Genomic DNA, 22,176 nt, shown 5'->3' with positions numbered 1-22,176 from the left:
ACTTCTTAAGTCCTCCTGTGTAGCTGATGGTGAGCTTTGGCCACCCTGATCGGTTCCCGCTCACCTGTGTGTATCTGTACCTTGTTTTTCCGGACTTTTTTCTAGTGTGAGGGTGTTACTAACGACTCTAGACTGACAAACAGTTTGTAATTCGCAGGAATAGTAACGTTCTTTCTCGTATTTACATTAAAACACTCATAGAGGTGTCAGGTGTTCCTATCGCCACTGCGTTCGCACCACTTGGTAGCCCAACCCATGCTGCCGTATCACCCAGGGGTAACACCCAGTCTCCTCCACCCACCACACTATACCACCATGACTACAAAGCACCTCTTTGCACTTTTTGATTCTCTGCATCACACGGCACAACTGTGACACCTTAATCTACACTCGGTTATATGTCCAGCTATACTTTAAGTAGTATCTATTAATCTACACACACACACTGCATCTCCGAGGTGTATATTTTCCAGCTTCCGAACCACCACACAACGATGGCGCCTTCAGTTCTGCAAAATGGTGGATTCATCTTGGGTCTCATCGGTGCAGCTGCCCTCATTGCAGCCACAGCCATGAACAACTGGAGCGTGAAGGACAGGCAGGGGCAGGTTGTGACCTCCGTTTATACCTACAAGGGTCTGTGGCAAGACTGTGAGACGACCTCCGCCGGACTCACAGAGTGCCGCCCGCTCTACGGCCTTCTGGGTTACTCAGGTATGGCGAGGCTCTCTCAAGCCTTAATTTTCACATCCTATCCGGTGACTGACTGTTTGCTTTCAAATTAGTCTAAATCATTGTTGTCTTAAACACTGAACATATTCAGGCTGGGAATTATTTTTCCCCTCACTGACAAGACCACAGCCGCAGGAGTTTTTCTTAACAAGGAAATGAACACTCTTCCGTCTCTGCTCTTAAAGGAGATGTTACATTTTCACTGATCATAGAAGCAATTCTGTAATTTGGTTATTTTAAAATGTCTTGAGTGCTCGGTAGACGTTCAGGACAAGGCCGTATGTCGAGATCCAACATATGCTTCCTCTCAAATGTCCCAGGAGGAGGTTGTTTCACATCAACATTTCGGCCATGATGAAACATGTAAAAGAAACAGCATTGGAAAAAGATCGCTTCCCTCTCTGCGTCTCTTTCATTCAACAAATTTGTAAAAAAAAAAAAAAACAACAACTGTAAAATAATGAAGTGAACAACATTGGCTGATTAACATCCTCACTTAGAAACCTCCCTGAACTCTTTACAAAGTAAAATGTAATTATTAGGTTGAAGAACTTGTAGGGAAAAAAATGTTTTGCACTTCGGAAACTCATTTTGGTCAACATAAAAACATGATAAACCTAACTCACAGGTATATTATCATGTCTGTAAAAACTTATTTTTGCATTTATTTGAAACTTTCTTTTAACAAAGACCCTGAATATTAAAATAAAAAATACACATATGGATAAACAAACAAATAATGATCATTTTAAAAAGCAAATCCAAACTGGAAACCAACTAAAACTGAAGTGAGGACAAAAATGAAAAATAAAAAAAGGAAAAGTGCTGAGAAGTGAAATGCCCCACTGGTAATAATAGGGTGAAAACCTCACCATGTTCATCAGCCATGGACCTGACTTTTAAAAAGTGTCTGTAGAAGTTTTGGACTGTCGTGTAGGATGTAGATACGTTTCAGACTAAGTAAAGAGGAAGTTAAGACAAAACAAAAAGAGATCAAACCCTTCGTTTTTGTGAGGGTTGGGCCTGCACCTATTAGTGTTTGCATTAGCACTTCTATCATAAAGGCCAGGCCGAGACTCGGTTATCAGAAAGCAGAACAAACAACAAGCAAAGGCACCTCCCAACAGCACATCTACTGTAAGAGAACACACTTCAAATCTTTAGACACATTGTATTTGAAGAATTAGTCATTTGAGTATAAAAGCCTACCTGTCAGATAGAAGCCGTAAGTGTTTTTTTGTGAAGCCATCTACAGTTTTTGACATAATAAGACTTGAACTGAACTCATCAGTGGTCTTAGGTTGACTGGAGTCAATGTAACGCGCTAAGGTCTCCGTGTTTTCTGTCCACCAGGTACCTTCCAGGCGGTGCGAGCTCTGATGATAGTGGGTGTGGTGCTGAGCGTGCTCGGGATGCTGATATCAGTCTTTTCCCTGAGCTGCCTCACAATGAACAAGATGGCAGACAGCGCAAAGGCTAAGATGAGCCTCACTGCTGGCATCATGTTCGTCATCGCAGGTCATTATTTACCTCTGTGAAATTCAAATGAAGCCTTTTCTCTACTTTCTAGTACAAACTAAACTGAATTGGTTTTGGTTTCTTTCTTTTTTTTGGGGGGGGGGGGAGGGGTGGGGTTCTATTATTGGACACCAGAGTATCTTTGTATGACCAATGGTTCAAAATCATCTTTTTTTTTAAATCTTGCACATTGCAAAACCCGATTGGATGCCCCTCACAAACAGGCAGGTGGGCGGGGCCTCTGTGCTGAAAGTCATACAATTAGGGACATCCATTGTAAATGGCTTAAAATCATTGTTACAGAAAACAATTTTGACATAGAAGTAATTGCAACTTGAAGCTGAGCCTGGCCTGAACAGGTAAAAAGGTCAAACGGAGCTCTTTCATATGAGATAACTTGTACGAACCACCCTTGAAGTTTACCCAAATTACATTTTTTCATTCGGTTTCAGTTTTCAATAGAGTTTAAATGGTTTTTGTTATAGATTTTTTTCAACCATGAAATAATAATGTGGTGTATTTATGAAGTTATGAGGGCTCAAAAATACTGAAAAAATTTATGCTACCTAAAAAGAGCCACGTTCTACCCATCCTTACATACTTTGAGGGCCTGTAACTGGAACAATATGTGAACTGAAGTTAAAATTTTGTACACTTTCATTAGATTATGTTAAAGTTACGGGACCACCAAATGTAGCAGATTCTGAATGGGTCAGTTGTAAACTTTCCTCAGACCGGGCTGATTTTAGATAAAACCATCCACTGACACCATACTGAGCTACACTGTAAGAGTAAGTAAAATACTTGCAGCAGTGTTGCCAGCAAGTTGCTGTAACATTTAAAGCAACCATGCTGTAATTTATTTTACATTTTTACAGGACAATGCTGCACAAATGTTGTGATGCTTTAATTTTAATGAGGTTCTTTTACACTAATGTAATCTATACAACCTACAATTTTGTGCTTTTGTTGTATTTACTTTAATTTGTACAGTTTCTATGATAATTTCTTTCATGAAACTACAGTATTTGCAAAGAAGTATTGACATTCATCATATCCAGGAGATAACTTTAACTGCAGGAAGTATTCTTAAAGCTCTAGCTAACTGCATCTGACATCTGAAATTTACAGCACAGACTGTATATTTGATCTAATGGTCAAATAAACTGATATGGGCTCCCAGAATGCAGTTTGGATCAGTCTGAGGCCCACAGGAATTATTTGCACCTCATTAGTTAAAACACCTCATGTTTAATAAGAGCATCCACTGCAGTCATTATAGCAGTATTTGACCAAGCTGAGAGTGTGGCAGAGGTAAATAAATTACTGAGCTCCTGTTTTTCTCCTTCTCTCAGGTGTGTGTGGCATTGCAGGAGCTTCTGTGTATGCCAATCAAATTGTGGAAAGTTTCAGGACGTCCACCTACACCAGCTACACACAAGAAATGATGGGAGAGGGGATGAACATGGGAATGGGCGGAGTAGGAATAATCACGTATGATGCTGTTTTGCTTGCATGTAATTATTTCTCCAAATAATTCCTATAGTGTGTGCGCAATGTAATGTTTTTTTTTTTTTTTACCAGTTACACATTTGGCCCAGCACTGTTTGTTGGCTGGATCGGCGGGGGCGTCCTGCTCATTGGTGGCATCCTGAAGTCTCTCGCTTTCAGAGAGATGATAAAAAATGAGAAACCACGGTAAAGTCCCCTCATAGACGTACAATGCCAGAAACTAATGAGAGTGCAAACCTTTTAAAAATGCAAAGATTGTTTTGTTTTTAAATTACTTTCTGCTGCAGTTTTATCTGGACATGAGAAACATTTTCACAGCAGATTTTTTCCTGCCATTTGTTTCTTTTGCAGTTACCCAGGGGTTGTGTACAAACCTCAGTCCAACAACAAAACTGAAGTGATGGACCACCGCTCAGAGGGAGGCAAGAAAGAGCACCAGTATGTGTAACCTCAGCCACAGCGTAAACACGTGTAGTCTGACTTTACTATAGAATTGTGTTTCCAGCTTAACACGTTCAGTTTGCCTTATAAGGGGATTTATTTTCATTTGCTTCATATACACATTCAATTGTACGTTTTTATTTTCTGATAATAGAAGTTAGCAGTGTCTCACATCTGTCCAGCTGCAGGTGCAAGGAAAGAGTTTTTGGCTATATTATTATTTTTATTTTTTTACATGGACATAACAGTGGTTATGTGATGCTGAGATGCTGCATGTAACTGAAGCTTCTTTTTTTTACTTGAGTTTTGTGTAATCATTATCTGTCTGAAAATAAAACAGTGATTCCTAAAATATGTGCACCAAGTGGTTGTGGTCGCTCCAAGCATTTACTGACTATACATGCAGGTATTTAAAGTATGACGTATGTATAGAAACTTTTACTACTGCTGTATATTTTGCAGATAGGTCCAAGGAACAGGTAGACCTGGTAAAATCAGGCCACTGTATCACCGTTTCCTAAACAAATGTATTGTTGTAAAGGGAGATCTGTAATAAGGTCAGGCAAGTTTAAAGCTGACACAAGCAACCAGGCAGATATCTTTTAACAGCGCTTAGAAGCTTACTGCACCTGGACTCAGGCTGCCTGAAATTCACCTACATTGTGCTGGTGCCCCATCTTCAACTGGTTCTGCTGTGAAACCATCAGACAGCTGGATCCAGTGCAGTACCAAGAGCTTTAATGGCTCTGTAACTGTATCGTTATTTTTGGTGTTGACATGGAAACATCTCTACTGAAACCCAAACTAGCAGCTGAAAAAAAAAATGTTTTTACAGTTTTATAATAACAAAAAAGGCCATTCAATAAGAACAAAATTTGTTAAGATAAAATAATTTTTTAAAAATGGCAATGCATCAGAGGACTGATGTGATGTCATAAATAACCACTAGATGTCAGTCAAGTCATACCTATGAATCTAAAACCTGTACCCACAGTACAGTCAGATGTTTGGTGAGTACAAATGACTTAGCATGGAAATGTCTAATGGAAAGGACACAGCATGGAGAGAAAAATCATCAGTGACTCTGTTTATTGTTGCATATTTAGACCATCACCTGGACATAAAAAGCTTTCCAAAAACAAATGCAGTTTCTCTTCAAAGCAGATGGTGCAGAAAAACACAAATTTACATCAGATCTCACATGCCAAAACTGGTTTCCTGTGAGCTCTTCACTAACGTGTGCCTCTACAAAGACATCTGCATTTGGAGAGGACCTAGAATTTGTTTACTCTGACTACAAATGCGATCAGTCGCAATGTTGAGCATTATTCAAAAAAACAAACAAACAAAAAAAAAGATACAAGAATATCAAACAGACGGGAACAGGAAGTCCCACATACAGACAATACAGTTCATTATGTGCAAGGTCGTTTCAAACCTAAATGTGTGATCAGTACTTAATGAGTAAAACTGAACTGAAGCTCATCCTGTTGAACACTCTCACGTGAGCAGTTTGGTGAAATCCAGATGACTCGTGATTTTCAGATAGAAAAAAACAAAACAAAAAACAAACAGTCATACAGATCAGAGATTCAGAAACCATCTATCAAGGCCAAGTTGTGTACAAATTGGTAAATAACTAAGACATCTCAGTTCACACAAAATACAAATCATATCTGCTCACTTGCCTCTAGTAATCCCCAACCACGGCGAGAGATTTTGATGAATTTTTCATGTCTCCTGAGTTTTTCTGCCACGAGCTAATAAAACGGAGGTGAACTAGATTTCATTTGTGGTGACTAAAACGTGGGAAATCAGATTAACAGCTGCAAGAGTTCACCTGTTACAGCAGCAGCCTGATCACAGACGAGTTATGGATGGCTATTTGTACGAATGTGTCAGAGCACCACAAACAAAATCCCTCTCACCTGAAGGTGGAGGCACAGACCTCACAGAGAAACTATTTGCACAGCTAGATTCAACTACAAGCAGTGAATAAATCATTATTTGTAATTTGGGGAAACTGAGTCTTCCAAATTATAAAAAACAAAAAAAACAAAACAAATTAAACTCGTGTCTATATTCGGTCCAACTTTTCGCTCAGGAACTCCTCCACGCTGTCTGTGTTCCACTTGAGGATGCTGAGTTCTTCAGCAATGTTCCCGTTGTCATCCAAAAGCTTTAGTACAGGATCTGAGCCTCTGACGTACTGCGGGGAGAAGAACGAGAAAGGCTTATTTGATCAACATAATCTGGTTTGCATCTCCTGAGAATAATTACTGTGTCAAACAATGCTGGTACATTAGCAACACGATTCATCGCGGCTACCTTGATCTGAAGACCTTTGAACATCTTTGGCTTCTCACTCCTAACAAAAGCTGATGAGAAATGGAAAAAGAGACAAATGAGTCAGTTAACTCTTTATATTTTAGCTCAGAGGTTTGGAATGAGTGACCACTGCGAAACATCCCCGAAATAGATTTTTGACAGCAGAAGAGATTGTTGTAAACACAGGAGGGACACAGCTGAAGCAAGCAAACGACAGACATATGGCACAAGTGGGGCTCCAGACGTCTGCCCGCGCATGAGCTGAAGCGTCTACACCGCTGCAACCTGACACCGGATTTAACCACACGTCTCCATGTGGGAGAGACAAAGGATAAACAAATGCTTCAAAAGGCTGTTTGAAAACAGTCCTGCTGGCTTTTTAGTGCTGTTGTCCCTCCCACTGATTAAAACAGACTCACACAGAGGAAGAAGATCAGTTTCAGTTAAAGCTGTTGTTCCAAAACAAGTAATGATGCCCCAACTGAGGACTCACCTTGGACTTGAGGGAACCTCCCCAGTTTTCATCCACACACCTCGAGGATGGCTCCAGCGTAGAGCTGCACAGAGAGAAACACAACGTGAGGCAGTCCGAGAAATTTCCTCCCAACACATAAACGCCTGCACACAGTCTGAGAGGACCGAAGCTCCGCTGGGGATGGACTGTCTGCCCGAAGGAGTAATTTGATTCAGGCAGACTGATTCATAAATGTGTCCGGGCGACTCCTTGGGGGTCATTAAGCTGTGAGCCTGTGCATATGGAGTGGGGCTGATGGATGGCGGTTTGTGCAGGGCTCACTTGTAATCAAACCTCCGGCACCAACACACAATAAGTTAGAGGAAATTGGAGTGTCACAGCAGTATTTCAAGGCCACGCTCTGCGTGTTGTTTTCAAGGAGGAGAGTGGTAAATGGCCTGGTTGGCCGGTTTGCACAGCAAATTAAATTACGCATGCAAGGCTAAGATCCTCTCCTGTTCTCTCCCCGTCCTCCTCTGTGTGTCTGTAAACCATCGGCACAGCTTAAATTAAATTTCCAAGCTTTTCATTTTACCACACATGGCAGATCAGAAGATCGGTGGAAAGTCACGACTCGGTTGGGAGCGGGAAACTAATGATGGATTGCTTTATCCAGACCTACTGCAGCACTTTAACATTTCAAAGTGTTGTTAATTAACTACTCACCCCCTCCATCAGTGATTTCAAAGCTAAAAATGAATAAATAAATAAAGAATCTGACTTTAAAAGCTGAACTTTACCTCTGGCATGTCTTAAGCTAATGGTTATCCTGTCAAAATAAGCTGACTTAGAGGTCAGCTTTGATAGATCAATATAAATCATCTCATCTGAACAGATTACGTTAGAGGTTTACAGGAAATATACAGACAACGTATAATCCATATTTTCCATGATGATCAGGACCATTCCTGATCATAATTCTAACACTTCTTTTTGAGTAATCAGTTAGTCGCTGATCTCAGAACATTTTGCTGTTTGTCCAGCAAAAAAAAGCTTTTTTGTGGGGGCCCAAACACTACGTAAGCAGCCGACAAGAATCTTGTTCAAAAATCAGCCAATGTATTGTAAAGTATGATTTTTAATGAAGAAAACAGCTTAAATCGCTTCTTTCAGACCGATGATGATCTGAGGGGCTGCAGGGAGGCTCAGTAAAATACACTTCTCAAAAAAACTAAAGCTAAAAGTTGAAAACATCAGATCTGAATGAGAAAACAAATACTGCCAGATATGGACTGGCTAATGTGTTTGTTTTCATTTCCATCAAATGCAGCAATCAGAGGGCTAGATTCAAAGACACCCCAAAAATCTAACTGAAACTATGATGTGGAACTTCCTAATGAGACAATAGATGGTGTCCTGGGGAATCTCTTCCAAGATCTGGACCAGGGCATCAAAGAGCTCCTGGGCAGTCTGAGGAGCAACTTAGTGGTGTCAGACCAAAACAAAACGTCCAAAAGGTGTTTTGGTGGATTTAGGTCGGGCGAGTGTGGGGCTGGTCAGTGGTATCGGTTCCTTCATCTTCCAGAAACTGCCTGCATACTTTCCCCACATGAGGTCAGGCACTGTCATGCATTAGGAGTAATCCAGGACCCACTGCACCAACGTAAGTTCTGACAACGAGCACAAGGATTTCATCCAGATACCTAATGGCAGTCAGGGTGCTGTTGCCCGTCTCTCCATGGATTTGCCTCCCCAGACCATCACTGACCCACCACCAAATTTTCTCCACGGCTTCTCCAGATCCTTTCAGGTCTTTCACATGTGCTCAGGGTGAACCTGCTCTCATCTGAGAAAAGCACCGGGCACCAGTGCCAGTTCTGGTACTCTATGGCAAATCCCAATTTGACTACACAGCCTCATGAAGTCTGTTTCTAGTTGTTTGACTCTAGAGGTCATTTTGGAGCTTTGGCAGTGCTTATCCTGTTCCTCCTTACCCAAAGAAGCAGACTGCTGTCCTGCTGCTGGGGTAAGGACTTTAACCGTCCTGTCCAGCCCTCCTAGAGTAACTGCCTGTCTCTTAATTTCATTAACACCAAAGCAGCTGAAACTGATTAACAACCCCCTCAGCAACTTAACAGCAGATCAATATCCCAGAAGCTTAACTGACTTGATGCTATACTGGGATTTAAAAAAATGTTCCTTTACTTTTTTGAGCAGTATATAAATGAGGATTATTTTGAAATGAGAATTTCCTAAAGGTGGTCAAGTGTAGTTTAATAATAAATCGAGCTGGAAACGAGCACAAGTCCACTTTAAAGTCAAGAAACGAAGGCCTCCAGTGTTACCATCATCAATTGCGCACCACAGAGGTCTGAGACACTCTCATAAAGGTTTAGCTGTTCTACAGAGATGTAATACATCATTCACACCCAGAGGAGCTGAAGTGCTGCTGCACCCAGGTGGTCTGCAGAGAAGAGCACATTCGAAGATGAGTAAGCGAAATGCCCTCCGTGCTCGGTGAATCTTACTAATAGACCAGGCTGTGCAGTAAGCCATTTGGCCGAAAGCGTTAACAATACGGCGCTGATGGCAATTGAAACGCTGAAAGGAATTCTTAAGGCAGATAATTGTCGCCGTCTGAGGATAAAAATGTGCTTAGTGACGCTGTCGTTTCCATCGGAGACCTCCGAGTGCAGCGAGAGATGGGCAACTGCTCTTCTAAGTGACATTTTCACTCCAGCGCTGAAGAGGAGTAATCTCTGCTCTAAGTGTCTGTCTGAAACACAGTTATCATCAGGAGGTGTAATGAGGTGTGTGCTGCACATTTCCAAGGTGCTGTTGCTAGGATACCGCACACACACACACGCACTGGGGGCCCTGCTTAATCAGGGAAAAATTACATCGTTTTTCCACCATCACTTAAGTCAGTGTTTATCTGCCAGAGCACAGCAGAGAGTCCTCCCAAGCAAGCTGTAATATCCGGGGCAGCGAGCATACAGTAACTTGCCCTCACTGCTTACAGACAGGGCAACACCTGACACGCCGACCCCGAGCTGAGGTTAAGGAGCCTCGACTTTGAACATCTGAGAAAGATTGAGACGGACAGCTATTAACTGGCTGTGTGTGGCACAGCTGCAAACAGTGTCAACCAGAAGGCTGGGTAAAGCGCGGCTGTTTTTAGTAGCAGTTCGAGCGTTGAGGGACATGACCCTGTCAGTAAACGTGACACATTTCGACAGAGGTCCTGTAAACACTTCTGCAAACAACTGAGGAACAGAACAAAATGTCTTCTTTAAAACTAAGCATCCATTCATAGCTCAAGACCCCCACAGTTAAGAAACGTGAATTTTTAATTTTACTATATGCTCTTTAACCTTGGTTGTGGTTACACTTCATCTACTCTGAATCTCCTTGTATCACACTCCACGCTGTGCCTTAATCTAGACAGGCAGTTGCTTTCTGTCGACCCGATCCGTGAGCCGTCCGTTTTTCTCTTTACCTTGCGCCCGTCCATCTGGGCCTCCTGCTGGCAGCACTGCTGACAATTAGGCTGGAGCTTGGCGAGGCTGAACTCCCTGAGCAGGTCACAGGAACTGCACAGCAGGTTGCTGGAGAAACCCAGCTCCCTGCAAGCCTCAGACGAAAGATCGGCACCGTATGCCGACAGCTGAAGGGAGGTAAAAGGACAAAAATAAAGGCAGGAAGAAACAAACGTTTTCATAAAGGACAGAAGTGTTAGGTTCCAACAGCACAACTACAACTAAAAAGTTCAAATTAGCAACAATTAAGTACTTTGTCATATAAGATTTTAGAGTACTAGGACAGTTATGCCATCTCAAAACAAATTTAGATATCAATCTATCTGGAAAATATATTATTAAAAGCTGAATTATATTATTGAGTAAAACCAAAGTATATACTTCACCAATTATAATTTGTAGCTTTTATCCAAAGTACAATCTAAATGGGTACCTCAAAGGGTATTAATACTACTGTCACTCAGGGAACATTGAGTTATCTGTGTAATATTTGTATAGTGAAACACATTAACATGCTACACGCTACAGTGCTGTACAGGTTATACAAAATATACACTATACTTAACAGTCACTACAATGTGTGTACAATGTGTACACACTAAAAATCTAATAAAACAAGTACACAAGACTGTTTGCAGAATAAAAGCCAGGGTACAAAGCAAGAACAAATGGGTTTTTAAAAGTGTTTGAAAATGATAGGAAGAGCAGGCAGCTCTTTTGTGAAAAGGTAAGTTGTTAGAAAGATTAGGAACCAACAGTGAAAAGGTTCTATCACCTCTGCTTTTAAGCCTGGATCTAGAAATATCCAAGAGCAGATGGTTTGTAGACTTCAGTGCTCTGATAGAAGTGTAGGGTCTCAAAAGCTCAGTTAAGTGGGCGTCAAACCATTGAGACTCTTAAAACGAGTAATAAAATATTCAACTGAATCCTGAAAGGGACTGGAAACTCTGCTAGAAACTCTTATACCCCGCTGTCAGCTCCTACGTAGTTCAAAATTATGTCACATGATTTTTGCCCCATGCTATATTTCTGTGTGTCTCCTTAACGTGATAGAGAGTACCACCTAACCTGACAGTGTGTGTGGTACTTTCAAGCTCAGGCTTCACACAGCTCCAAACACTCAGTTTGTTTGGTTTTTTCTCCATTATTGGCTCGGTATGCTGTCATAAAGCGAGGATGCCCTAACATGGTCGTCTCAGGCAAGCAGCTCACCTACCAGCTGATTAAACATTTTGTTTATGAGGGGCAGCTAATCAGAAGAAAGCTAGCTTAAAGGACGGGCTTTTATCATCAAAGGATGAACTGGGGTTTCCACCAAGCCCCCAGTATAAGATAAAATAAGAATCATTTTAAACTGTAAATGATGCATATTTACTCTAACAGAAACAAACATAAAATCACGCATTTCATACGCCAGATGCCTTTGAACGAGATTTCCAAAGAACCTAACACACCAGTTTAAAACGCATAACAATAACCTGAAGTAGCAAAAGTCTTTTGCGTGGAGGATTTCAGGGTTAAATTGCCTAAATCAGCCTGTGAATAACAGACCACCGGGCTGCTGTTTGTTAATCAACTTTGTCAGCTTTCCTTGAAGACGCCCCCGGCAGGAAAACGTGATTCGCTTTCGCATCAGTGTCCTCTTACATTCGACCACCCCACAAACACTTTCATATCTGGGTCGAGGAAGATCTCATTCTGATGATTGTCTCCCTCTAACTTTAGCATGAAAGGTTATCTTCTAAATAAACTACGAGCTTTTAAACTGTTGTAGTGCAAACAATTGTGATTTCCAATGATTCCGTGTGTGTGTTTTTATGTCAAAGGCTTTTGCTTATATTATTCAATAGACTGTAGTCAACAGGGTTTATGAAGGAAGTTATATATAAAATGACCTGTTCCACAAGCATCTTTATGACCCGGCTTTATTGTACCCACTCTATGATCTACATTATAACCAATCCAGTCATTTTTAATATCGTTATAGAAATATGATGTTATATTTCTTGCTATTTGTGCTGCCATCTTGGCTACATCTCACTCTCTACAAAGAAAAAGACAGCAAATGTCAATGAAGCTTTTTTTTTTTTTACCTAAATAAATAAAGGGCACATAAAAACTTGCAGATTCTACCTTGTGACAGAAATATTCCTTGTAGCTCAAAACGACTGGATATCATTTATATGATGTATGTTTGATAGAAAATAAATCATTTACAACAGTTTAAATACTACCAATCACTTTTCAGCACGGCACCGGCACTGAGAAGCGCTCAGGTACAGTAAATTTAGTACACCGGAAGTCTTCTCTTTGTCATCGACTTTCTCCTTAAAATACACAAGACTCGAAAAAGTAACTACATAATAAGTAGCAAAAATCTAACAAGCACATTATAAAGGTATCACTTCCCCCGGGACTCGGTGCTGTTTTCAGGATAAGCCACGTCAGTTTGAAGCTCTGGGTGCAGCAGGATGTGGCTCATTAAAAGCTGAACCTAAAGATCGTCAGCAAACAGCCCCGCAGCCGCTCACACTCACTGTAAGCAGCTATGACAGCGGCCAGCGCTGCCATTTCTCACAATTAATAAACTCACCGTCTGTAACAGCGACAGGAGCCACAGGAGATACACCTCTCCCGACATTTTGGAGCCTGCTTTGTTAGCGAAAACTACTATTAGGACCTCTTTATTCCACTGAAGGTCGGTCCGTGGTCGCGCCTGTCCGATAAACGTTAGTGATAATCATTTCTGACTTTTATTTATCATTTTTAACCTTTAATGATAAAATACATACAAAAAAACTTAGTAAGCATATTGTGTAAATATTTGAAGTAAAAATAATATTTCTTTTTAATTTTATGCTTTTTTGTATTTTGGCATAAACCAAGCCAGCCTAAAAAAATTCTTCCTCGCCTCGGTCATTTCATGGTTGCTAATGGAAGTGCGACCCCTGGTGTCCAATTCCGGGTCCCACAACGGAAAACGGTCCAATCCGAGAGGAAAAGGCAGAGAGAGTCGACGAATAGGAGATCTCTGCTGTGTGGTGGACTGTTAATACACCCAATGGCCTGAGTGGTAGTAACAGTGTGTCCGTGGTGCGGCTGTGAACACACTGGATGGGACGGGACAGCTCTGTGTGGGGGACGCAGGCGACAGCGGCTGGTACCATCGCGAACAAATCCCGGAGGGACAAATACGTACTCTGGAGAAATCTCTAAGGCTCCGCGACCCCTCCTCCCGCTCTGTCGAGATTTAACAGAATGAAATAACCAATCCGAGTTTGAACACGTCGCGTTTGAGGTAACCACAGGATCTGAACGCTGGGAGATATCCACACACGGAGGGGGAGAGAGAGAGAGAGAGGGCCATGCACACACTCTCAGCGGCTTTGTAACCACCATCGTCGCTGCTGTGTGTGTGTTTTCGGTGTCTCCTCCTCTTCCTCTGAGCATGGACTGACCATCATCTCTCTCTGGATGATTTGATGGGGCTGCTCAGAGTCATGATGCCGCCCAAGTTGCAGCTTCTGGCGCTGCTGGCGTTCGCAGTGGCCATGTTCTTCCTGGAGAACCAGATCCAGAAGCTGGAGGAGTCCCGGGGAAAGCTCGGTAAGTTTACGGGGCCCTCCGAGCCTCTGATCCCGTCCTGTCAGGGACCACTGCAGGCTTGTGTGTGAGAGTGAGGTCCCTGTATAGATGTGGGCATCACCATTGTTTTGCATTTGGGTCAATCAGAGCTTCCAGCACATATGCTTCACATGGTCCAGACAAAGGTTCACAGTCAGGACGTGTTTTCGTATCTGGGAGCTGTCCTGCTGAACTTTGCATGACTGTGAGGCAAAAATATCGAACGACTCTGAGTATGTGCAGTAAAAGCAGTGCATGCAAATTGAGTCAACCTCTCATCTCATTTTATGCAGTGCAGTGTGAGACAGAAGACTGGGGCGCTTTTTGTCCCTGACTTGATGCATAATGGTGTTTACACAGTATTGTTTTCATTGGAGGTTAATCTGACAGGTATTCTCTGTGCTTATGATTTGGCCTTTCCATTGTTAGAGTTGATGCAAGTGATGAAAATTGATCTTCAGAGTTTTCAGAAGTCCGGGTAGAAATCTAAGATTCCTCACTTTAAAAAAAATCACACACAGATAATCAGAGATTTCTTCTCCCTGGGAAATGACTTATATGTGTAAATCCCCCAGCTCTCTGTCAGAGGAATCATCATCTAATTTAGAAAGATGTGACCGTAAACTGTGCCTGGGTTGTGATGGTCCTGGACGCAGACTGTAAGGCCAGGGCGGTGAGTGAGGAATATATCCCAGTGTTCACAGGGCAGAAAGCAGCTCTTTGCTTAAAGTACTTCTTAGTAATATTTTGTATTCATGGGGGACACCGCACTGCTGCAAATCCTCTCATGCCCCCATCACCAAACTCTTTCCTCTGATTGAAACGTGGCCGCCGCTGCCTTCAATTCCCCTCGCTGGCTCCCACCAGGGGCTCAGTCCCAGTAAAGATCTGGGACATTGGAGGATTATCTCTCTGGTGCTTCCACTTTGGGGATTTTTTTTTTAAAGCCGTGCAGACACTGTGAGAGTGCAGCCAGCGTACCTCAGGGGTTCACACCACATCTATTTGAAGGGAAGGCAGCCGGGGGACCTTTTGACATGTGGCAGCAGGGAAAAACACAGGTGTAATTCAGTGGCAGAGGTGAAAGCAGGAATGAATTCAATCCAGGCGAGGCAGTTTGAGGGTCCTGATGGCGCATGGGCTGGCTCAGGCACGGCTTACCGTTTAAACTGGTGAAGGAAAAATCTCTTTGGCATCCTTACACAAAGAAACCTGTAATAACTTTTCACTATTTTTAAGTTTAAGTGGTCTGAGAGGGAGACTCCCTCACCTCCTCTGAGCTGATTTTTAGAAAGTCTAGCCCACGACAAGGGACCCTGTCCCACAACTGCAACCTTCATCAGTCAGTTGTTCAGAAGGTAAAATATGGCCCATGTAACATCCCAGAGCTGTGGGTTACCAGCAAATCCTCACTTAAGGGTTGTAAATTAAAAATGAAAACGTATTTTCAGGCAAAAATTCCATTTCACCTTCTCAAATGAGAGGTGTTTTTTTTCTTCTTCTTTTTTTTTTTTTTAACACTTGCGTGACAGCAGTTCGAACATCTGTGGGGTTTTTGAAGTCAGCTCCAATTCCACTTGTGAGCAGCAGGTTTACCAATGAGTGGATCGACTTATGAAGCCACCTGAATATTTTCTGCTTCGATTTCTGGGCAGAGCACCATCATTTGGTTGTGTCGCCTTTGCTTTGTGAAACTGAGTAATATACTGATCATTGTGTGTGTATCCCGGTCACGTGTTTTATGGCATGTGGTCTGTGGTCACGTCTCTTTTGTGTTACGGACTAGAGGAGGTGATCTATTTATCCGACGGCTGGTGGTTCGATCTCTGGCTCTTCCAGTGTGTGAGTGGGTAAATGAGTGATGTTGTTTAAGAAGTGCTCACACAGAGTAGAAACGTGCTATGTAAGAAGCAGGGCCTTTACCATTTGTCAGCCCAGGCTGACCTTAGAATAAAAACACAGAATGTCATGCAGCTGTTACCCTGGGAAGGATGTTATTTCAGCCTTGTTGATAGTCAAAGCTGTCAGTATTTTTCTTTGTTGTTTTTTTTTCTGGTCATAACCAGCCTAACCTAAGTGGTTCTATAGTGTAGAGGTTTACGCATTTGTCTAATGAGTGAGATGCCTGGTTCAGTCCCAGGAGAGACACAAATCACCCGGAGGTGACTCCCGGTGACTAACAGCAGCTGAAAGTAGCTTTATCAGCACTACCTTAGCTTGGCAGGCTGAAGGTGTAAAATAAAAAATATTGTAGTTTCATATTTATATCATTTGTCTTTGGAAACGTGTGTGTGTGTGTGTGTGTTAGGGGACTTTTTTGGAATTCACTTTATTAATGAGATTATATGACATCTGCTGCAGACCACAACAATCTGCTTGGATTAAAAAAAAATCTAATTAGATGTTGACAGCCTCAAATCCTGGATATCAAAGTGGACTTATTATACTCACTTCATTTTATGTTTATACCCTGGACTCTACTAGAGTAGCTTTGCATGATTCACAGTTCAAAATAATCCTTATTTACCTGATATTGAATCGTGTTGGAGCCTCTTAAAGCCCCTTTCCATTAGTATGTAGTTGGCTCGACTCAGTGTTTAGGGTTTTCCATTAGGTGATAGTACCTGGTAACGGGTACTGTTTTACTAGCTGCTCGGCCGGGGTTTCAAGTGAGCTGAGTAGAAAATGTGGTGTCACGCACATTTGGTGGTACTCAATTGTAATGGAAAAAGAACGAAACCAAGTGGAGTAGGTGCTCTAGTAAGTGGAAGAGACTCTTCTGGTATCTGAAACAAACTTCTAGAGCCACTTTGAGAAAACTTTCCTCTGATTGGCTGCCCTTCATAAACAGGTTTGCTGGTGGGTGGAGCTTCTGTGCTCACAGCCAGAGCTGTGATAACCATAATAGGGATATCTCTTCTCCTTGACATCACATAGATCAAAGAGTAGGATAAAAACTGTCTGAAGCCTGAGCTTTTGGCTTACTGGGATTACTTTCACATATACTAACCTCGGTGTTTAAACATGTTTAACACCGCAGCAGTATTTATGTGTCTGGGAAAAAAAAAGGCAGGCGTAATAGGTCCACCTTTAGGGCAGCTGATTAATAGTTAGATATTATCAGATGAGTTGATGTTGGAAGGCGTTCTGGCGAGGTTATAAACAAGAAGCACTCAGAGGGTGCTAACATCCGCCAAGGCAGCGGATTCTCCCTGTGCAGTATTTACTTATAAGGTAATAGTGTTCTATTTTATATATTCTTTTTGTTTTCTTTGTGCTTCAAGATGTTTTTAGTGTAGTTAAAAACTAAAGCAATGTGTAGGGTTTTGTTATTTGCTCCTATAGGACTATTTAATCAATTTGACCTTCAAATATATCTGTTGACCTTAAAGGGAGGTCAGAGGTCAAATGCGGCATGATATATGGTACTTTCCGTATATGGACAGCACACACCACACTTCTTCAATCATAGTGTCTAAGCTATAAGGCTTGTTGACAATTTTTAACCAATAAATCATTAAGTCGACCTTGTATACCTTGTTGAATTTAAGGTAACTTGTAATGGACTGTGAACATAAGCTCACTCTACACCCCTACAAAGATTTCATGCCATTTGTTCAAAAGTTTAGGAGCTATCGTGTATACAGGCAGAATGACTTGTGTGTACGCAAACCAAAAACCACGACCTCCTTAGCGGAGGCTTAATCTTAATTGAACAAAGCTGAGATTTCCCATGTTGGAACAATCAGGAGTCCTGCAGGAATAGATGGCTATATTGGTCTGTGACATAGTTTACTGCTGCCGTAAAGAGCTATACTTTACACCCAGCGAAAACCCAAACACACACACAGCTAAAGCTGAAACACAACCTGAGAGGCCTTTTCCCTGACCGCCCACCGCCACGAGAATCTGTTGACTTGGCAAAAGGCAGTCTGATGGATGACTGGACTCAGTGGACGTCTGTATAACGGAGCTCTGAATTATGTGCTGCATAGCCAAATAGTTGTGACTGATGCCTTCATGTCCTGACAAATAGCCAGGGGTCCGGTCACAATACCAGGTACGCCTGTTACAGATGCATCTGTGCAACAATGAAAAAAGAAGGTGGGGTCTAAATGTAACTGAAAATGGGGGGGTTTTGAAAAGATGAAGATCTATGTGATCATGCCGTGTCACGCTATTACTTGTTCACTGTGAAATTTTTGTGGGATTGAGTAACGGAAACGTGCTCCTCACAGCGTGGGCTCGAATTACGCAGCATCCAGGTTGAATCATTTCTCCCATTAGACACCACCCGCAGGGCGGACAAGCTGTGATTTGTTTCCAAGCTAATCTTCATCCCAAGGTTTCACTTAGAGGAGCTTCCTGCATAACAAACATGCCCCGCTGTGGGCCCCGATCCATAATTCTGGCAGGATTCCTCTCTGGCTTCTCACCGGCTCGGCTGCCGAGCGGGTCAGCGGTAACGCAGACGGGATGTACAGGGATGGATGGGAAATAAAGTTTCTGTAATAAAGAGCCAAACAGAGAAGCATCCAAGGCTTCTCTCGCCCCGTCAGAGTTGTCATTAATTTCCTCTCAGTTCACGCCTGACCTTGAAGAATATCACTCTGCTTTGTTCTCAGGTTTGAGACTGAAAATCAGGAGTAATGTTTCCCTAACAGGAGACAAGCGCCCAGATTTGATTCAGCAGGGACTGGATCTTCTCCTGAAGTTGACAAAATGTAATGAGGTGGTTAAAAGCCAAAGCCAAACGACATGTTTTTTTTTTTTTTGGAGGTTTTTTTTAAATCACCTTAAACCAGAGAGAAATGACTGATGGTGACAAAGATGTAAGTGTAAATCGTTGCCAGGTTCGTGACACAGCTGAATAATTTTTATTTGTCAAAACTGTGAGTGCCTCCTTATTTTGTTGGAAATGTCTTGATGAATGGATAGCGGTGCCTTTCACTTTCAGGAACACTTTCTTCTTCTCCCATCTTTTCTGCCTGAAAGCATGTTCATTACATAGCTGAGTGCATCATTATTTGTGCCTGTCCTTGCTACCTTGCTTTTATAAATTGAAGCCACGCTAAACATATTTTCCTCGGGGAGAATATTCATAAATATGGAGTTTTCATCGTGGAGAGGCTCGGCTTTTCAGCAGCTTCTGTGCCTTTTTTAAAGGTTTTTAGATCAATCAGAACTGAGCTGTGCAGCTATATGTCGCAGTTTCATTCTAGGGTTAGATAGCGAGGGCTCTGGAAACAGACACATTTCTTATTAGGGTGTCACCTCGTAGCCCTTCTAACTGGAGAAAAAACAAAAAGACCTCTTCAGCTTTCTGCCCTGCAGGCCATGTGAGGGTTGCGTGTCTCCCAGCAGGGCACATGCTCAAAGACTTTCTTCTTTTTTTTTCTCCCCCCATCGGCATCATCGCTTTTTGCTTTTCTTTTTTTTTTTTTACTGGCCGTTACTCACCCTGATTAAAGGAATTCAATTTCCATCTGTTGCGTGGTGATATTCAGTTCCAGACACAAGCGGCTCTGTGATGAGCTCTGAAGAGAGAAGAGAGATGCTGTTGAATGCAGAAAAAGGAAGCCTCGCGCTCATTGTCGGCGTGTTTGCAGAGCTGACGTGAGACGTTTAAGCATTCGTTTGTTGCCGCAGCCCATCGCTGCGGGGCCCGCGTTTGAATTTGACTTTGATTGTTATGCCGGGCACTCACAGCCCACCCTCACACTCCAGCGCTCGGGGAACAGGGGGACGTGGTCAGGAATTTGCTCTTGGAAGGACATCGGTCAGGCACCGCTACCCTGTCCTCACGCACGCCCTCGCAGACTTTAATTAGACAGCTTGATAGCTTTCTGAGCCGGCCTGCCGCTGTCTCCTCCTCCTGCTGCTTATGTTGGAGATCGAGCTGCAGTTGTGTTTGAATCGTCACTCTTTTTATGTCTCCCTTTACTCCTACACATTTGTCAAGAGGGTGTCAGCCGGTGTCTGTGAATCACTCGACACCAAACGGTGGCTTCCTTTCTAAAGTTAATTGGTGACGCGTTGGCAGCGCTCAACTAGACCTGTTTAAACCTGAACCTCCTTGAACGTGTCAGTTCCAGCTTCTCTTCATCTCTTCTCGTCCTTTCTTTGGCTATGCCACTGAGATTCCATTTGAACTCTCCCTGACACCCTGCATCTCTGTTTTTAGCTTAAAGGGGGGAGGGTGCATAAGTCATTTGCTTTCACTCTGCACCTTGGCATCTGCTACCACAAGCAGCCGGTAGCGCCTATCGCCCGGACCTGCCTGCTCAGTCACTGTCTGATACGTGCCATTTGAGCAGCTAATGGAGAGGAGCCCGCTGAAGGGATGGGCTTAGGTGTCAGGGATGGATTTGTTATGGGAGACTGGGAGGCAGAGTGTACTAATGGTCATACTGGGCTCTTTGCTGTATTGTTAGAAGCAGGCTCTGATTGAGGCCGAGGATTTATGGCCCCTGGCGTGCACTTTGTGCGACAGGAAATGTGTTCCTGCAAAGTGGAGCACGCAGCAGCAACCGGAGCCGGCTCTGCCTTTGCTGCCGGAGCAGGATGACAGACAGGCTAATCGGGGTGTTATGGACGGTTTCACACCCTGGATGTAATTGGAGGCTGTTCTAGAAGAGCAACCCACTCTACTACCGCTCGGCTGGCCCATCCCCAGTACTCCCTTCCCACCTCCTCTCAGGCTCTTCCCTCCTCACTGTCTTCATATTTTCCGGCATCACTGCCGGGGGAAGGTGTCAGCTCACTCAACGTGATAAAATTGGCTTTGAACATCACGCGACGCGGAAAGCCTGCCAGTCATGTTATATCGACCAAGCTCATTTTGACGACGGGAGGTGTGACTGACAGCTGCTGAGATATTATTTAATTAAAATGGAACTGAACACTGACCCTGAGAGATGACGTATAACGACGTGTTTAAGGCCATTTAAGGTGAAATGTATACATTAAATAAAAGAAAAATCAGGATTTGACAAAAAAGAGCTTAAAATAAACAGACAGTGTCAAGAAAATAGTTGGTACTTTAGCTCATAATCACCTTATTATTCATGAATAGTAGAGTCTGATTGATATGGCACTTTTAAGACCAATAATGATATTTGCTGATATAATTAGTAAGTATCCAGTTATAGTTATAGCTATTGTTCATCCTAAAACCGAGGCAGTTAACAAAGAAAGTTTCATCCAGATTGATTAACATGTCTAGGAGTCGTACACACATACCTTAGATCATTATCGCACGATTTTTATTAATTAACTCAGGCTTGGAGCGTAAAGGTGCCCTCTGGTGGCCAAACTTCAACATCAACACCCATAACATGTCTGAAGGGTGTTTCTTGGGTTTCTTCTTTGATGAACATAGTTAGCTAATATCGGTCGATAATATTGGCTCACTAATAAATCAGTCGGGCTCTAATGGATATGCCGATTGAGATGACGTCATGTTTTGGGACTTTTCCGAAATATAAACACAGATTCTTGTTCATCAGGAGCAGCCTGGCTTCACTCTGTTGCAGCTCCTCAATAAAATAAAATACATCTACATTGTTTACATTCGCTGGTACCTCTGTCTTTAAAATCTGTTTATATACAATTTTCCCCTTTGTCACTTTAATCTCAATGAATAGGTTTGTCCCACTACATTTACAACATGGAAATATTGCCTCCTTTTCCATTAACTTTTTCTGTTCACCTGTAATTATGCTAATATCCCTAACATGCTAACATGTACTAATGTGACTTTTCCTAATGCTGATCTCAGAAATAATCTGTCCTTTACTTGTCGCACTACTTTTTTAAATTATATTAAATGCTACATGAACAAATTTACACCGGAGGCGTAAAAACCGGGACGTACTTAGTTAATCCTCTGCGCTTCTGACAGACGACGGAGCCCGTGGTTGTAAACACGTGACAGCAGGTGTCAGTTTCCTTGCTTCTCCTTTAGCGGGGCTTCATTTTTCTCCTCCTCCTGACAGGAGAAACAGCAAGGGGCTAATAAAACCCCGC

At 42.5% G+C, this 22,176-nt stretch overlaps 3 protein-coding genes across 3 annotated transcripts in view; 2 read left to right on the top strand and 1 right to left on the bottom strand.

The window, feature by feature from the left end:
• The first annotated feature begins 341 nt into the window (after positions 1-341).
• cldn18 (claudin 18) lies at positions 342-6,273 on the top strand. The gene is made up of 5 exons (XM_085142070.1): positions 342-714; positions 2,086-2,250; positions 3,606-3,744; positions 3,835-3,948; positions 4,114-6,273. Exons 1-5 carry the CDS (start codon positions 495-497, stop codon positions 4,208-4,210), a joined length of 735 nt encoding a protein of 244 aa, XP_084998196.1. The 5' UTR covers positions 342-494; the 3' UTR covers positions 4,211-6,273.
• Positions 5,276-13,238, bottom strand: selenof (selenoprotein F). Its single transcript, XM_085142074.1, has 5 exons — positions 13,118-13,238; positions 10,485-10,652; positions 7,025-7,088; positions 6,532-6,581; positions 5,276-6,412 (listed from the first exon to the last, which is right to left on the bottom strand). The coding sequence occupies exons 1-5, from the start codon at positions 13,163-13,165 to the stop codon at positions 6,281-6,283; spliced, it is 462 nt and encodes a 153-aa protein (XP_084998200.1). The 5' UTR covers positions 13,166-13,238; the 3' UTR covers positions 5,276-6,280.
• Positions 13,239-13,508: 270 nt separating this feature from the next.
• Positions 13,509-22,176, top strand: part of LOC146498022 (heparan sulfate 2-O-sulfotransferase 1) — a 35,556-nt gene continuing 26,888 nt past the window's right edge. Inside the window, exon 1 of the mRNA XM_085142068.1 lies at positions 13,509-14,130. Within this exon, the coding sequence (XP_084998194.1) occupies positions 14,007-14,130 (124 nt within the window). The 5' untranslated portion in view covers positions 13,509-14,006. The remainder of the gene's footprint in view (positions 14,131-22,176) is intronic.

This window comes from Neolamprologus multifasciatus, chromosome 18 (assembly GCF_963576455.1).
Source record: "Neolamprologus multifasciatus chromosome 18, fNeoMul1.2, whole genome shotgun sequence".
NCBI classification, from domain to species: domain Eukaryota; kingdom Metazoa; phylum Chordata; class Actinopteri; order Cichliformes; family Cichlidae; genus Neolamprologus; species Neolamprologus multifasciatus.
This window is presented reverse-complemented; position numbering and strand designations above follow the sequence as displayed.

What these genes read in the sequence shown, in the direction of transcription:
- cldn18 (XM_085142070.1), top strand. Translation starts at nt 495, where the DNA reads ATGGCGCCTTCAGTTCTGCAAAATGGTGGATTCATCTTGGGTCTCATC. An exon ending in GGCGGAGTAGGAATAATCAC is followed by an intron (nt 3,745 to 3,834) that starts GTATGATGCTGT and finishes TTTTTTTACCAG; the next exon opens with TTACACATTTGGCCCAGCAC. An exon ending in ATAAAAAATGAGAAACCACG is followed by an intron (nt 3,949 to 4,113) that starts GTAAAGTCCCCT and finishes TTTCTTTTGCAG; the next exon opens with TTACCCAGGGGTTGTGTACA.